The 17,760-nt window shown below is 37.8% G+C and overlaps 1 protein-coding gene across 1 annotated transcript in view; it reads right to left on the bottom strand.

Annotated features, from left to right (window-relative positions):
- Positions 1-17,760, bottom strand: part of kcnn3 (potassium intermediate/small conductance calcium-activated channel, subfamily N, member 3) — a 58,228-nt gene that overhangs the window by 29,015 nt on the left and 11,453 nt on the right. Inside the window, exon 3 of the mRNA XM_072394215.1 lies at positions 8,214-8,309. Coding sequence (XP_072250316.1) covers positions 8,214-8,309 — 96 coding nt within the window. The remainder of the gene's footprint in view (positions 1-8,213; positions 8,310-17,760) is intronic.

Genomic DNA, 17,760 nt, shown 5'->3' on the forward strand with positions numbered 1-17,760 from the left:
ACACCCTGTCAAGGACAGTAATGAAACCACAACCACAAAATCAGACAATAGTAATTTAAATGTTGCAGGATTCAGGAAAAGAAGGCTATATTATTTTTGCTAAGCTCTCATGCTTCTTTCCCAAAATTCTGTTAAGATGTTGAGTTTTTCTAACCTAAGGCAGATACAACACTAAACGATTTGTCACATGGTATTGTTGCCATGGTAACTATGTTCAAGTTGATCCTATTGTTACCGTAACAGCAACGGTCCTTCTTGCTTGTAAAAAGATGTAAATTAGACTAGAAATCACTGACGACTGATAAGGAGTAGTACAAATATTAACAGACGGGATAGTGTGCAGGATTTTATGTTATGGAGCACTAAGGAGGCAGATTACTCCATGACACACTCTTCCCTTCCAAGCATGTTGGAGACAATTAGGGTCACATGATTTATCATTTAGACGACAGCATGTCAAAAAAGGCAAACTGACTCAAATACATGAGAAACACGAGAAACGGGAAACGAGAAACTGAGCTCAAGCTTTGCAATGTTGAAAGAACTGCCAAGGAGCAACCCAGCCACACAGCAAAATGGGAAAAAGTCATGTGACTTTGATCTATTGACTGTATTTTAGTTGCTTTTCATGCTACAGTACACAAACATAACACACCAAACATAACAAAATAGTCATGTATTGACTGTTGCATCCCATTTAATAGGTGAAAAAGTCCACATTCGGAGGTGGGAGAGGGTTCTACACACCAGATTGCCAAGTAGGAGAGTCAAGATCAAGCCCTGTCTTGACTGCCAGTGCCTTCATATAACTTCACTTTGAAATGTCATTTCTGCATCCAGTCGCTCTTTCCTTGTGCTGTCATTAACTGTGTCATCGCTGTTTTACACATTACAAACTACTTGTTTAAAGTAGTAGGTGTTAAAAACGAGCTAGTTAAGATTGGCATTAAAATTGAGATGGTTAAGGTTACTCTATAATGACAAACCGCATCAATGCTGAGTATCCCTCGACTAAACACACAAATCGTTCAAATGAAGTATCAAATGAATCAGTTTTAAAGTTGTGCTGTAAAAACTACCGACTTTGTCTTCTTCACCGTGAATATATAGTTTTCTGTAAAGTGAGACTGGGCTGCAACATCCCACTGCATCCGTCTCAACTGATTGGAAATACAATTGTATCTTTTTAGAAGCTCAGATATAATGTCATAACACTTTTTTTATACGGCCAGAGCCAGCAGGGTCTAATGGCCACTTTCAGCCCCATATTGTGCTTTTAAACAAATCATGCAGTAGGATACCAGAAATGACACACAAATAACCACTAGAACAAGCACTTGAGAATTGTATACTTTTGTAAAAGCATCATACGGACAGGGAGAGGACAACAGAGACAAACAACAAATGTGGGGATAAATTACTTTCTATATTCAACTGCTGTTGTTCAATTTCAGAGCAGCTTTTGTGTTTGTTTCATGTCATATATTGCAATGCCATCTCTTGCACTTGTCAGGGTCCACACCATTTAGTATTCACGCTAACACCTGTGGTTGCTTTTGTGGAGAACCACCAAAGTAGAGTAGGTCAGAGACAAATGCTTGTTGCACACGTGCACGGCTAATCGAGTCCACGGGAAAATTCTGCATGGTCACAAAGAATGAGCAGGTAAGCTGGTCACTGCAGACAGCCCTGCACACTCTCTAATGACACACAATATATAGACCTCCCCGGAATCTCAGGTGCTTGTGGATATACTCGGTAAAATATCCTGTCAGCATGAGGATTTGATAAGAATCACAAGCCATCTCAGAAAAAAGGGTGGAATATGATTTATCACAGTGAAAATAAAACATCTGTGTATCCTAATAGCAAATATCTCTGTATGGAATTGTTTGTCAGTATGAGGAAGAGTCATATTTGTACTTTGATTTATAATATAATATATACAGTAAACTGGTGAGCATCTGAGTTAGACTTGCAAGCTTCTTTGTTAAAGGTGATATTTGTCTTCCTGGCCAAGAATGTTTCAGTCTGCTGGGTTAAAAATGAAAGAAACAGGGGTGTCAGTGGTTCGGCTGATGAAGCACAACTGCAAAGTTCACTTCAAACATTTCTCAAGTCAGCTTCTTGTCACATGTCCCTGACACTGTTCACTGTATCACTGGAGTAAAACACACTTTTGTTTTATATCACAGCCAGACTCATTTCCTGTGCGGATCCAAGGAAAAACAAAACAAAACCATGTTCTCTGACCACATTTAACCTACTGCTGTTTAATGCACTAACCAGTACTGATCCAATTAGATTATTGTAATTCATATAGATGACTGACAATTCACTGATATCAGCTCCTCTAATGTGACTCTTTTCAAATGTCTTCTTGTCTGCTGAGATTTCTTGGACAAGACTAGAACTATCAGGAAGTATGATCTCAAATTATTCTCTTTGATGGTACTTAAAAAGAAGAATCTTTGCTATCTGCGTCGATTGGATTGATTGTTTTTTAAAATCTTTTTTTCACGCTGAGCACAAGTGTTTCTCGACAGATTAAGCCAGACAGAGAAGTTGAAGAAAAGAAGGAGGAAGAGAGGTTCAAAGGAGGAAGGCAGAAAGAAAGAAAATATAAGGTGACTACAGTTAAGAGAGAGTGTGAAAAGGTATGAAGATAAAAGCTAAGAAAAAAGATGTTTTTAAAAAAAGAGTGTGAGCGCGATAAAGTAAAACAGAAAAAGGGTGAAAAAGGTGAGAAGCTGGATGCTGTGTAACAAGGGAGTAGAGGAGTCTGGAAGAAAGGATGTAAAACTCAACAACAAAATTGAATTGAGGCCCAGTGGAGAAAAAAAGGAAGACAAATCTAATCTGATAAAGACGGAGAAGCAGGAGGCGAAAGAAAGAAGAAAGATAGGCAAAGAGAAGCATACTGATGGTTGTAAACAGAGTACTGTGAGACATGAGGAAGCAGAGACCAGAAAGAGATTGGTGAAGGAGTGAGAGAAAAAGGTGAAATAAATGCCAGCTAAACCAGATAACATCATCCCGACCTCTAAAGGCCAAATGTACTATATAAATACATACAAGCTGAATGTGTGTGTATTTGTGTATGCGTGCATGTGTCTATGAAATATCCTGTTACATGCCGGTTAAAATGCTCCAGCAGAGTTGGTCCAATCTGAGAATTCGATCTTTACTGAACAATGCCTTTCATTTTGAATGGCATTGCTTCTTACAGTGTCTGTGTGTTTGTGTTTGAGCTATCCAACGATAAAGAGAAGCTATTGATGTGTACATTTAAGCTGGTCATGCATGTAAGTAAACAGGTGTAGCACCAGCGAGCAGGTGTTGAGCGATAAACCAGGCATGTGTGTAATAAAGTGTATGGTCTGAGGTGAAGCTGACTTACATGAAAGTAGATAAGTACACACACACAGAACAATGTCAGAAACTGAGCTGCTGGACTCGACCAAGAAGCAGCTTTAGGATGTAATTAGGTAAACTGTTGTTTTTATGGATCCAATCATGAAAGGGTTAAAGAATATGGTAGGATATTTGGCTTTAGAGCTTTTATTTAGAGTAATTTTGAATTTCACAGGGCAATGGCAGTGGTTTACCAATGTTTCACCTTTGTGTATTCCCACTGGCTGACTCTTTGGATGATGGTGTGACTATACGACATGCCAAGGGAAGCTGTTGTAGCTCATCCTTTATATATCAAACATCATACAAACTTTTGTCTGTTTATTGAGTGCTTTCCCAGATATAACTTTCCATTTTCACTTCCCTATTATTATTATTATTATTATTATTATTATTATTATTATTGATATTATTATCATTATCATTATTATTACTTTTATAAATAAACTTATGTGTCCAGTGGGCTCGATCAGAACATTCCCTGCTTCCCATCAGTCTCCAACTTCAACGTGGAGGATTTTTGATCCACTTTTACAACTTTGCTTCCACTTCATTGAGGTTTGCAGGCAAATATGTATATACAGAGCTCTCTTAAAGTCCCACAATGCATTTCAGTCGGGCTCTTTGTACTGGTATACAGATCATGGGTGACTCATTCAGCAAGGTTACATGCACAGTTGAGTCAAACTGAATCACTGCACTTCAAAACCGGACACCATGATGCTGTGGACTGTGTGGGAAAACATTGAAGACATTCTGCTGCTTCTAATTTCCTTCTGGGAGATCATTGTACGTGTAGGTACAGTTGAATTTCCTGCACAGATGTTGTCTTGACGTTCCATGAATGTAGTCGTTCACTTAGTCACATGATCGGCAACATGTTCTGTTTTACTCTCACTTCAGCAGGCAATTGGATTCACAAAAAATATTTACAGAATTTACAAATGTCCTTGCAATTGTATGCCTCAGGTAACCAATCAGGTTCCAGTTAATAACCAAATCTGTCTAGACGCATAAGGTACTGTTTGCTGCAAATATTTTGACAGATATAGCTGACTCTGATATGATAGTGGAGTATGGTTCAATAATGAATTCTGCTAAAATTCCAAAATGAGGATGTTTCAAACAATTCTTCAACCTGGTGTCGCAGAGGACCTACACAGTGTGAAGGTGGGCATTTAATGTCAGAGATCCAACTCAGTTTCCTACTTAATATAAAATGTGGTCATTAGGTTCAGCAACCAAATATATATCTCCTACTTTAGGGTGTTATCTTAATACGTTGATGAGTTATCTTAAGTTTTTGAAAATTGCCTATTTTATACACAGTTATTGTAAAATCTGAATAGAATAATCTGATTGTTTCTAGTGTCCCTATTTAATGGGCAACTCCAGTGTCAGCATTGGTTCCTATTGTTGTCCCATAACATTTTAGAGAAAAAAAAAAAATGTTGGTAATGCTACATTATCTCACCAGCACATACTGGCCAAATTTCCTTAAAAAATGCATGAAGAGAAACAGTGGATCTTTCTTATTTTTAACTTTGGACAGACTTAAGTTGTGAAGATGCACAGTTTTCTGAGGTAATGCTGAATTATTAGCATTATTATTTCAGATGTACTGAACTCATTTTGATAATCTGCATAAAGAGATTTATTATTATCAAAAGTCTGGTTCATCCCCACTGTGTCACTGTTTTTGCAGATCTCAGAAGTTTCAGTGACAAAGATGTTACCACCAGTGGAGATAACAGTAACTACAACAACAACAATCATACTCGAGCCGTAAACAAGAATCATTCTGTCCAGCTGTCATCTGCCGTAGGATAAAAATGCTCATGTCTCCTCCACTAAAGCTATTATCAAAAGTGATTTGGGGTCAAATCCCAGAATCATCTCCACCAGCCTGCAGGGATTCCCACCAATATTTGGACAGCGTCCTCCCCAAACTGCTATCTTCATTTAATCAAAAGGAATTATTCCTCAGGTAGATTAGAAGACCATTTTATCTCTCCCTGCTGGCCTTGGATGCTCTCAATCTCCTATTGGTATTAGCCTGCCTGTCACGTGCAGCAGCCACAGTGTGTGTGGGTGGGTGACTGACTCCTTACGTGAATGTGACATCAAACTCGATGAGCAGAAAGGAGAGCTCTTTATCAATGAATGTTAAACCATATATGTAAATACATATAAATGCACATACACCACATGTGCACACACTGAATAGACCCCTTTTTGCATGAATCTTAATGCACAGCAGCTGTCTTCTACAGACTGATTTTCAGGTTATCAGTCTATCAGAGTATGACAGTGAATAAGAAATCACCACAGTTATTTATCTCCAATAGAGCCTGCACAGTAGAAACAAAATGTGTTCCGATCTTTCAGGAATTTTAACAGACACGTCCAGCAACATCAAAGCTGTGGTGCTAAAGTGACGATAAAAAATCTGAGCATTGAGCTAATATGCAGTTAGATAGATGAGAGCGGATTCAAGGTTTAGCTGGTGGGAGTAATAGCTGGTGTGGGGGCACTCATTAGGTCCCGCAAGGCTCCCATAAATAGTCAATGTGCATCGATTGCAAATGGCTTCAGATGAGAACCCCAGATAAACGAGTGTGGTAGCATTGTATTAGTCAAATGACAAACAGAAAAACAAAGATAACAAAGCATGAAAGAGTTTCTGATTGATTATTTCAGCCTTACAAGAGGTTGAGGCTGAGTATGACTTGTGTGTGTGTTTACAGGTTTATGTGTGCTCTCCGTGCATCAATTGAATGACAGTTTTATTATCGGCTGAATGTGTATCTAACATTCAGTGTGCCAAGACATGCAGACTGCTTTGTCGATCCCACTAAGACTCTCATTAATGCCTTTAATTGACTGGAGTTGACACACACCTGGGTCCCTGGGTTTATCTCAGGAGCCTAAGGGACAACATAATGTATACAATATGAACAGGGCTCAGACTGACCTCAGATGGACTGGTAGTTTAAGTAAATCCCTTTAGAACAAAAAGCTAAAAGAAAATATTTTTTTATTCTAATTATTTTTTGCAAATCTCTTGCCAAATTCATGAAAAAGCTAGATGAAAAGACTCATACCCCTCTCATACTTATTGATAGGTTTGGCTTAGCATTGCATAGGTGGAAATACATTGTCCAACTCATTCCAAATCCCAACTCATTAAATATTTGGTCACGGCTCTACTTTGAAACTCACATAGTACCAACAAAAAATGTATGTGAAACTTCTTGCAGAAGGAAGAAGCACGCCTTCCAACTTGCGGGTAACATTGCCAATCGAATTAAAACATAATTCATGACATTTCTCTTAGCATAACCAAGTTGTTTCGGTGTCTAAACCTTATCAAACTGTTACAGCGCTGAAGCCTATCTAATTAATTTAGGTGCCTAACCGAATAAGGCAGTTTCAAGCCTAACCTAACAAGTAATTCTTGTAGATTTTGCACCTAAACCTGTCTAAACAGTAAATGGTTATGAAATAAGCCATAGGGTCAACCAACCCCCAACCTACCCCAGCTGTCCTTGGGCGAGAGGCAGGGTACCCTGGACAGGTTGCCAGTCCATCACAGGGCCCTGTTACATATACATATATCATTGTTCTCTTTCAGAGCACAACATTTGAGGAGGAGGGTATTAAAATAAATCATGTGCTTTTTTTTAATAGAGACAGAAAAATGTGTGTTTAATTTTGCCCTTGATATGGCTGCGGTAGCTGTAGGAAACAGACTATGAGGTGGAAGGTGGATCATGTTGTTAATGCTTGGTCATTTTTTTATGTTAGAAAGTAATTTCCAAAAATAATTAAAATCATATCAGATGAGGAGTCTTACTTTACTTTTCAAACCAAGACTTTTTCAACCCTTACATGTTTTCTCAATTTTATTTGTCTATTAATTCACTTTCAATCTACATACCATAATTTCTAATTGTGATTAAATTATTCACATCACCACTGTTGTTCCAAAGTGCAGAAGTATATACTAACTGTCAGGAGGATGTTCAGTCACAGGCAGTAAGCACAGGCAGCTTAAAAATGTTAAAATTTCTGGAATAGTGACTTTTACAGATATTCAGGGATATATGGAAGGCTGTGGTGATAGTTTGCTATTAGGGAAGTCAAAATATTTTCTTAATTCTTGTTATCATTACAAATTAAAATCTAATTAATAATCATCAGAGTCTGGTACACTGTCCATGGTCCTGAATCTTTACATTTACATTTAGTCATTCTGGAAACTATTAACAGACATGCAAGCCAGGAAATATATTGAAGTTTCAGTACAGTAAGAAACTTTGCTTTTATCATTAAGTGATGAATCTATTTAAAGGACAAAGTACAAGTAAAACATGTAAAGATGTGTAAAACAAAAAAAATCAAGTTAGACATTAACTACAAAAAACAAGGAGAACTTGCTTATCATTAAGCTGAAGATTGAAACCTTTTCACACATTTAAGTAACTTAGTGGTGGTCCCTTAACAGGTTCTTGCTTGTGTTTAAGCCGGAAATAACCTGTGTTTGCGTTGTTTGCAAACTACCCACCCCTAATTATCAAAAGATCTCCTTGCTTGTGCTAGCTATGCTAATTTGTGATGCTCTTGGTAGATTGCTTTGGCCATTACGGAAATGAGCTCGATGCACTTGTGTTTATGTCAGTTTATTTAAGTGTTGGTAGCTCCCCCTCAGAACAGCAACTACACGCTAATTTGCCAAGTTCATCAAATCCAGGCCCTTATATCATATATGCCTGCACATGCATGTAAATGTATTTTACCTGAACCTCCCGTGCGTGGTAGGCTATGATGAGACCCAGCAGGATGACTGTGGACAGGCTGATCAGACACTTCAGGGCCAGGGAATACATGGAGCTCTGCAGAGACAAAATGGCACACTTGGCATCAGAGGTATGCTTCAGAAATACACATTTGAGACAGACTTTGTGATGATGGTCAGTTTCTTGGTAGTGATGGAAAATTACAGAATTTGTAAATAGCTTGAATATTCAGATTCAGTTCTAAGTCTGGTTTAGCTTACTAGATGTCCCACTCGCTATATTCTTTGTCATTCATATACTGTATTAACAGCTGTAACATACTGTATGTGTACAACCTGAGCATGTAAACTGAGTTACAACAGCTGAACAGAAGTGGATTTGTAGTGTTTCAACCATCAACATCTATCTGGAGTCCAGCTTTAAATCTGCTTTTGTGGTTTGATAGGGCTTATAATCAATGCACTGGGGAACTTCCAATCAATACAGCTCATAACACTTCAATGGATTCTTTAACCCACTCACCTCAAAAACTCAGAGCACTTCAACACTTACTCGAGTTATCACATGATGTCTGCACACATGCACAAACACATTCAAGCATCACTACACAGGACTGCACACACCTGAGCTAGTAGAAGAGATTAAAGGGAAAAACGTGTAAGATTTAGTTTTAAGCTTTTCTATGGTGAGTGTCCATTTCAGAGTATAGTAATGCATTTGACTTTGTTTTAACTAAATGTGGTGCATGCATGCATAAATGAATGAATGAAAGAAAGAAAGAATGAATGAATCAATTAATGATGTCAGGTGCCACGACATTACCAGAGAGGAAAAGGACCTGAGGAATCTGAGGAAAATTATACTATAACCATGAGATATTTTTTACTTCTGAGTGGTTAACAGATGTTTACTGAACAGCCAGTTACAGTTTATATTGGATAGTTTGATGGTTTCAATTTAAATCAGTACAAGAGATATTAAACTCTACACAATATCAATGTGATGCCTTGTGTAACTCTCACTAGGGAAGCTCACCTAACTGGCAATATAAAGGTGTATTAACTATTTAAACAGTTTATTTTGATTCTTGCCCTCTGAAGCATTCTGTCACACCAGTGAGAAGGGGATTTGGTGGAGATGTCATGTTATTCCACTTCACCTCTGTTACACTTTGCTCAATCCCTCCATTTTCCTCATGCATGAGGAAGTTGAGAGACACGCTTGGGGCATTGCCATTCCTAAAGACATGCCGTCTGTCAATCAATCTGTCTGCTGGATGGACCTACATTTTGGTTGAGACTAAAAAAATCTGGCCTAATATTGGTTTACAATGAAAATATGTGGCATACTCCACTTCTTGAGAAAGTTTAAGGAAGTCTTCGGTGGAAAGTGCTATTTTCATTGCAGCCATCTGTTGGGGCAGTAGCATCAGAGCCAATGACTCAACAAACTGATAAAGACTACTTCTGTGCTGTAGATTGCTCTGTAGCTCCTACAGCTGCTTGTTGACAGAAGAATTTTGACTCTGAACATAATGGACAAATATGGATAAAAATGGATAAAATGAGGGTCTTCAGACAGAGGTTTCACCAGCTCTGCTGCAATAAGGACTGGTACAGGATGTTATTTCTGCCCACTGCAGTAGGCTTATATATTGACTCTCCGCAAATAGTTCCTAATATATACATAATATATGTTGCAACAATCTAATTTTATTTGGCATTAATTAAGTATAATCTATTATACTTAATTAATAAATTTTGAGATGAATACAAACATCTACAAAATCCAAAAACCTTTCTTTGACCACCCATGTAGGTTAACTATTTTTTGCTAACCTAATTAAAATATCTAAACAGCTATTGGATGGATTTCTTTGAAATTTGGAACAGATATTCATGGCCAGAGGACTTAAAGGAAAAAAAAAAAACTTTAACCCCTTGCACATCCATCGATTGCTAAGATCAGATCAACATCTTCTTCTTCATGTTAGATATTTTCCCAACATAGCACTCAAACTGCGGGTTTAAATGTGGTTTCTAAAGTTTCTAGAGTTTCTAAAAGTAGAATGGGAAGCAGAACCTCCAATTATCAGACCCCTTTCTTGTGGAACCAGCTGCCAGTATATGTCAAGGAAGCAGACACCCTCTCCAACTTTAAGATTAGTCTTAAAACTTTCCTTTTTGATAAAGCTTATAGTTAGAGATGGTTCAGGTGATCCTGAAATATCCCATTTAAGCTGCTATAGGCCCAGACTGCTGGGGGACCTCTTATATCACACCTTTCCTCATTTTGCTCTTTTTTTCCCCCTTTTATTTTCTCATGTGACATTATGTACATTTGGCATCAAAGTTGTCTTTAACTTTCTCTGTCTTGGTGTTATGGTGTTTTCTGTCTTCTCAAACCCCAGCTGGTCGAGGCGGATGGGTGTCCTTCCTGAGTCTGATTCTGCCAGAGGTTTCTTCCTGTTAAAAGGGGGTAGTTTCTCTCCACAGTCGCCTTATGCATGAATTGCTTAGGTAGGAAATTTGATTTTTAATTGGGTTTGCACAAACTGGACTGCACAGTGGTGTGGTGGTTAGCACCATCACCTCACAGCAAGAGGGTTCCAGGTTCAACTCCCAGCTGGGGCCTTTCTGTGTGGAGTTTTCATGTTCTCCCTATGTATGCGTGGGTTCTCTCCAGGTACTCTGGCTTCCTCCCACTGTCCAAGAACATGCATGTTAGGTTAATTGGTGTCTCTAAAATTGTCCCTAAGAGTGAGTGTGAGCATGTGTGTGGTTGTTTGCCTTGTCTGTGTGGCCCTGTGATGGACTGGCAACCTGTCCAGGGTGTACTGGACTGAGTGGGTAAAGAAAATAGATGGATGAATAAATTGGACTAATTTTGAATTTATTTGATTTTGATTATGATTACAATGAATTGGACTCTAATCAACTTGAATTAGACTGTATCATTGAAGCGCCTTGAGATGACATTTGTTGTGACTTGGCACGATGTAAATAAATTTAATTGAATTGAATTCTAATTAAGCTCTTTGGCTTATGGTTAAATACAACTCAGGACAGATTGAGACAGATTTATTTTATTTCAATCGAGTCCAGCTAAAAATTTCCATATATTTTGTGATATTATATATTGTGAATGACGAGTCAAGCTTGCTCCTCCACCTGTTTAAATGTGGTCCAGAGGAATGGGATGTACCTTACAGACTTGAGTGCAAACTGAGGTTCTTAATGCTGTTGTTTATCTGACTGATAATGGTGACATCAAAATATAGGCCTTCTTTAACAAATATGACGAACAGAGGGATATCAAAGCCATCAAGAGAGCTACACCCCATAATTTCATTAAAAACCTGTAAATCATATTAGTTATAGTTAGAAATAGAATTCCAAATGAGCTACTCACAGTTTTTTTTTCTGTATATCCTGAGCAAATAATTTGTTTGTATGTATGTATGTGTGTGTGTGTGTGTGTGTGTGTGCATGCGTTGTTTTAATAGACATACAAGGTTATCATCCTGTATGTCTATTACAGATGACGGGGTGCAGTTTTGCTGAGTTTAAAGTCCTGCCTGGAATGATGAGTTAAACAACTGTGGAGAATGTGCACTTGGATTCTTTAACCCATCCAAACAGGGCTTTATTTTGTTGTTCGTCTGACTGTCTCTTAATTATTATCATGTGAAAAAATGTACTATTACAATGATATGCTTTTCAATCTAACAAAAACAAGGTAATGGCTAAGTGATACATGTAATTAATCTGTTAAAGTAATTATGGCATGAAGCAAAATCATTAGTAACTGTATTTGATGATATTACCTCAGGTGTCAAACATCAGATAACAGATCCTGTATATATCAAATGTAAATATATCAAAGCACAAGGCTGACGCTGTTTAGTTATCTTTACTATCAGTAAGTCAAATAAAGAGACAAAAGTCAACAACCCTGATAAAAACTATGTCTATGGCGGTTTGACCTGACCTCAGTTGAAAAAGTAAATATTAAAAAGGCAAAAAAGGTCTCAACCGAACATATTTATTTGTTTTCTTATTTCGAGGACATTCCTGGAACAGAAGGTTTAACAGTAGCTCACATTATTCCTAATGCAGTCAAAAGTAATTTTTGGGGACTACTCTCAGCAGCAGATTAATATGCATTTGTTGCTCTAGTAAACCTTTGCAATGGGATGGAGCTCTAAGGTTTTAGTAACACAGAAGCGCAAGAAATATTCATCATTAGTTTTGGTATTTTGAACGGATTTGTCAACCAAAAAAAAACAGATTTACTGTAAAAGTAATAACTGTATAATCTTCAGATAAAACAAGATTTGTTTCTCACTATCTGTCCACATCTTTTTGTCTATAAACACAGATAGGAACGATGAATAGGTGTTGCGCTCATACTGGCTTTGCTAACCTTTCATCTGAAATTACCTGTCTTAGAGCTTGTCTGTTAATCTTTTTTATTTCTTTTCTTTCATTTTTCGCATATCAAAGAAAACACTTATTTCGAGTCGTTCTTTTAAGTCTAGTAAATAACTGTGGTTGGATTCAGTGTATTTAGTTCCGAGAAGTCACGCTGGCTAAATTGATTCATTTGTCCACATCAGTTCAAGGACCATGTCTTGAAATGCAGAATGTATAAACACAAACCTACACACACACACACACACACACACACACACAAAAACTCCAAAACACATTCATCCTCGAGATCAGCAAGGTCACATGATGAGCACAGCAGCCTGATACCATCCTCAAGAGACTCCTTAAGACTACTACATTTCACATCAGATATGTCAGTGGTTAAGTAGGACACTGTTAAACATTGATCACAAAACACTCCCTTAATCTGAGTGTGCATTCTGAGCTTGAACACATATTACTCAGCCTTCCCTGCATAACATTATTAAGCAGAATCCGCACAGCACTTTGAATTCATGAATATATAGTACAAGTCAGCCTCGTGGAAAATAGAGTGTGTTAGTGTGTTACTGTGTTTATTCAGGGTCTCTGTAGATGTGTCTTGGTCTTAATATTATTAATTCAACATCAAACAAACACTGAAGCACACAGGCTAGTTTGTTAATTCCCGTTTCGCTGTTGAGTATTCATTTTTCTCTATAATTATCCAAATCTGAGAAGGCTGAAAACAAACTGTGCACCCTTTCAGCCATCTACACAATACACACAAATGCACAAGCTAGACACACGCACAGTTGTTGCTAATATCAGTGTAGCTATGGGCCACTGTGCAACACTGGGAAAATACCATTTAGCTTTGCCTTTCCCTTGTTTCTTCTATCAGCATGCACAGTGGGGCTGTCAGGGCGGCTGTACCTCAAAAGGAAGACCGGTTCAATAGCGGTTCTATTGGGGTCCTGCTGAAGTGTCCTTTGGCAAGACACTGAACTCAATGTTGCCTCAGATGCATCCACTGATGTGTGAATGTATGTGATAGAAAAAAAAAAAACCTTGTGTAGCCTGTGACACTGAATAGACTAAGGCGTGCTGTGAGAGTGAGTGTGTATATGAGTGTGTGTGGCTTGGAGTGTAAAAGCACTTTGAGTGGTCAAACTTGACTTGTAAAACACTATTTACAAAGCGCTATCTGTTTTCTGGTCTTTATTTGTTTGTGCAAGCTTTCCGTGTCTCAATCTCCCTCTCCTTTGCTAAAATCTCATTTGTACTGACAAAAGCAGACTAGGTGCAGGGAAGCCTCTACTATTGGGCTGATGAGACAAATATAGGTTTCAGTCTTGACTCTCGGCAGTGGATCTGGTTAAACACAGTCACACTGGTCAGATGAAATGTGACTTGCCTGGAATTCATGTCATATTTCTCGACCGTCTCATTTCTCAACCCACCACTGTTTACTGACCATTCTTTCTTTTTCTTCTTCTTATATTGCAAATTCTCCATTCTAATGAATTGCTAAATGTCCATTAGTTACCCTCAGTGGACATATCCGATTCAGTGGACAAGCCTCTGTACATTAATGCACCACCGTTTAACTCTTGTTCGAATCTATAAATGGGATGTGGACTGTTTCCGGATTTGCATGCAAATAGCACATGTGCCTCCAGACCCAATCTGCAATTTATGTATGTGTTTTTCAATTTGTGCATTTACTTTCTGTTTCTTGTGCATGTGCAGCTGATGGAAATTGGGCAGATAGAAACTGGGACATTTGTGTAACCAGAATAAGTCTTATAATATGCTAAATGCATGTATTTGCTGTCTGGTTGAGAGAGCAGGTGATAAGGTTAGCATAAAGATGGAAGCAAGGGGAAACAGCTGTTCTGCTGTCTGCAAAGTTAACACCTTGACAATCAACTAAATGACAGCTTTGGTTTCACAGGTGGATTTTTCGTGGAAAGTTGCCATGACTTTATTTCTTCTTCAAATGTTTACTTTGGGACTATCTAACACAAAGTCAAGATAATTTATTCGATTCACTTTTCCTGGAAATAAAAATTATGAAAAGCTTTGGTTTTCTAATGCTTTATCTAAATAAATATGGCCACACACAGCAAAAAAATGTAAAATGGTTTATGTTAGTTTGAACTCACTGCAAACATGGGCAGATCAAAATGGTGCAGAGCAGTAGTTGGTAAAAAGCAAAGAAAACTGATAAACTAAACAGGCCAGTTTATAGCAGAGCTAACACACAGACACACAACCATGCATGCATACAGCCAATTTAGAATCATCAATGAATCTAACATGCATGTCTCTGGACTATTGGAGGTAACTGGTGCACTTGGAGAAAAGCCACGCAGACACACTGAGAACATGAAAACTCCACACAGAAAGCCAGAAAGGCCCCAGCTGGCTGATTAGTTAATCCCAAGACCGTCTTGCTGTGATGCGACAATAGTAGCCATTGTATATCATGCCACCTCTATCATTGTATTGATCAGCCAAGTAATGTTTATTTTAGTAAGTTAGAAATGATTCCTATTATCATTAATGTCCCCCTTTGCTAAATATAGTTTCTAACCTATTATCATGTCCATAAGATGTTTTTTATGTTACAAGACGCATTAAAGTCAGCCATCAATGCAATGACAGAGAATTTTTGCTTTGAATCTGCAGAGCCCCACCTGCAATCTCAGAAAGACGAGGTGGCATGCTTGGAAAAATCAACCTTGACTATTTTAATGGTGGGGTTGTCCAGCTATTTTGCGTGTCTTGTAAGGAATCAGTGAAATGATAAGCTAACACAGCCTACAGGGAGAGAATAGCTGGGGGTTTAGAGGCCGCTTCTTTACATGGTCCAGTCCATGTGGATAGCAGGTAGCAGTGAAGACTCAGCCCTTGGCCATGCTATTAACTGCCAGCTCCGCCAGGAAAACAGCCTCTGCTAGCCTCTGATTAATCTCTCCTCGTAGCTTGCTCTAGCTTTTCATTTTATGGCAAGTAGAGATGTGGGTATATTCAAATATCCTCTTTCACTGAATAATGGAAAAGGTGTAGAGTCATACCAAGCCATTTATAGGAGAAGTTTTTACATGGCAAAACTTTAAAATGTTAAATTTTTGGGAACGCAGCTGAGTTTGTAGGGGATTAATAACTAATGCAGTGGGAATTTAAGAGGGAAGAGCCAATAAGCATGGAACATTAGTTCTCTGCCTACTATGTAGTGTCTTCTCTTTTAAAAACCAAGAAATGTTTACTCTCTGTAAATAGTAATTTAGCAAAAATTACAATGTTTACAAATGAACTCATATGAACTATGATGAACTGGTGACTTGCTAAGTGTACCTGACCTCTCACCAGCTGAGATAGGCACCTTAAAAAAACTTTGATAATCATGTAGATAAATAATCATAGACATTCATGTATTCAATTTGTATCTAGACTGCTCCAGATCGCATGTGTCACAGATCAAGGCAAGACATCAGCGTCAGAATAAAAAAGTGAGTGCTTAAAAGACCTTAAATTTTTAAACAGCATATGTAGTGATAAATATATTATATTATAGTGTATATATTCACAGATGGTATATATTATTGTTATTACAACAATAGTTGCTTATGAGATCAACACAAAACACGTCTGACAAACAATGCTAATGCAGTTAATGCATCATCAAATCTAACATCTTGAAATAATTTTCATTAATTTAATAGGATGGAAGGTATATTGGACAAAAATCTTTATGTGAGTATGACAACAACCCTCATCTGGTGAAATGTCAAAGCGAATCCCTTGATGGTAACACAGCTAATACAAGCAACAACAGCACACAAGATAAGGAGGGGAAATTGAACACATTTTTCCCAGCACAACAAAGACACAACTCAGTTAAGCAACAGCTATCAAACGCACCGCTGCTGTACTAAGAAGTAACAAAAATACTGCGATTGCTAGGTGTTTTATTAGTCGTCTTTAGTTATTTCATTATTATTTGCTGTATTGAATCTGATCAAATTGAATTGCATGTAATCAAATTAAAAATCAAACGTGCATAACTTTCCCAATGAATCTAAAGTATGAAAAAAAGCAAAAGAAATGTACAAATTATTAATTATTAACTGCAGTCTATCCCAGCTGCTATCAGGTGAGAGGCAGGTTACACCCTGGACAGGTCACCAGTCCATCACAGGGCCCAGATGCACAAAATGAACTGATTTCTGCCTGAGTAAGGTTGCCAGGCAACCAGCATAGTACAAGTAAAAGCACAGGTGTAATTCATAAAATAAATGTTAAGTGGCTGAATTTGATTAGCTTTCTTCAGCTTTGAGGTCCTGTTATTGCAGACTCACAATCACATTGTCACGAGGGGAAACCTGAATAAGGGGAAATCACTGTTAATGCTATTAGTGACATGTGCTTGAGAGTCTGTAGTGAATTAAGGCTGTCAGATAGATGAGCTGCTGCTCATCAACACAATGGCAGGCAGCTCCCTCTAATCTATCAAATTGTCTTAACCTCTCTGGCTGTATTACAGATGAAACAAACTAACTACGTGTTAGGTATCTTTAACAGGGCTGGTGTAACAACTTTGCTGTGCTCATTACTGCCTTCTATATATGGATGCTCATTACAAAACCGAGATTCTTGTGATTCGATTGCAGCAAAGTATTTCAAGGTACAATTACAACAGTGGGTGTTATCTACGATGACACAGCAAATCACAAATTTCAGGCAACGCACCAAGGAAGCATCCGAGTCATGCACTTGCATCTTATCCTGACAAAAACAGTTTTTGTACATTTTCTAAAAGAGTCCAGAAAAACATTTGCTTCAAAACACATCTTTAAATCAGTTATTTCCGGCAAACTGCTGTTAAATAATTTACAAGGAGCTGGCAGTTTTGCCTGATCTTCTACTTTGTTATGAATCCCATTTTGAAGTGAATAACTGATACTTGACAAACAGCTAAAATACGCTCCAACAAAGACAAAACACTTTAACTTACTTGATAAAGTAATCTAACTAATAATATTTTATCCTTTGTAATATAACGATGGCTACCAAAGGTCTTCAAATTGCATACCGCACCCTTTGAAAAAAACTGTAAAATATAAATT

The sequence above is a fragment of the Leuresthes tenuis genome, unplaced genomic scaffold, assembly GCF_036924035.1.
Source record: "Leuresthes tenuis unplaced genomic scaffold, fLeuTen1.0.hap1 SCAF_10, whole genome shotgun sequence".
NCBI classification, from domain to species: Eukaryota; Metazoa; Chordata; class Actinopteri; order Atheriniformes; family Atherinopsidae; genus Leuresthes; species Leuresthes tenuis.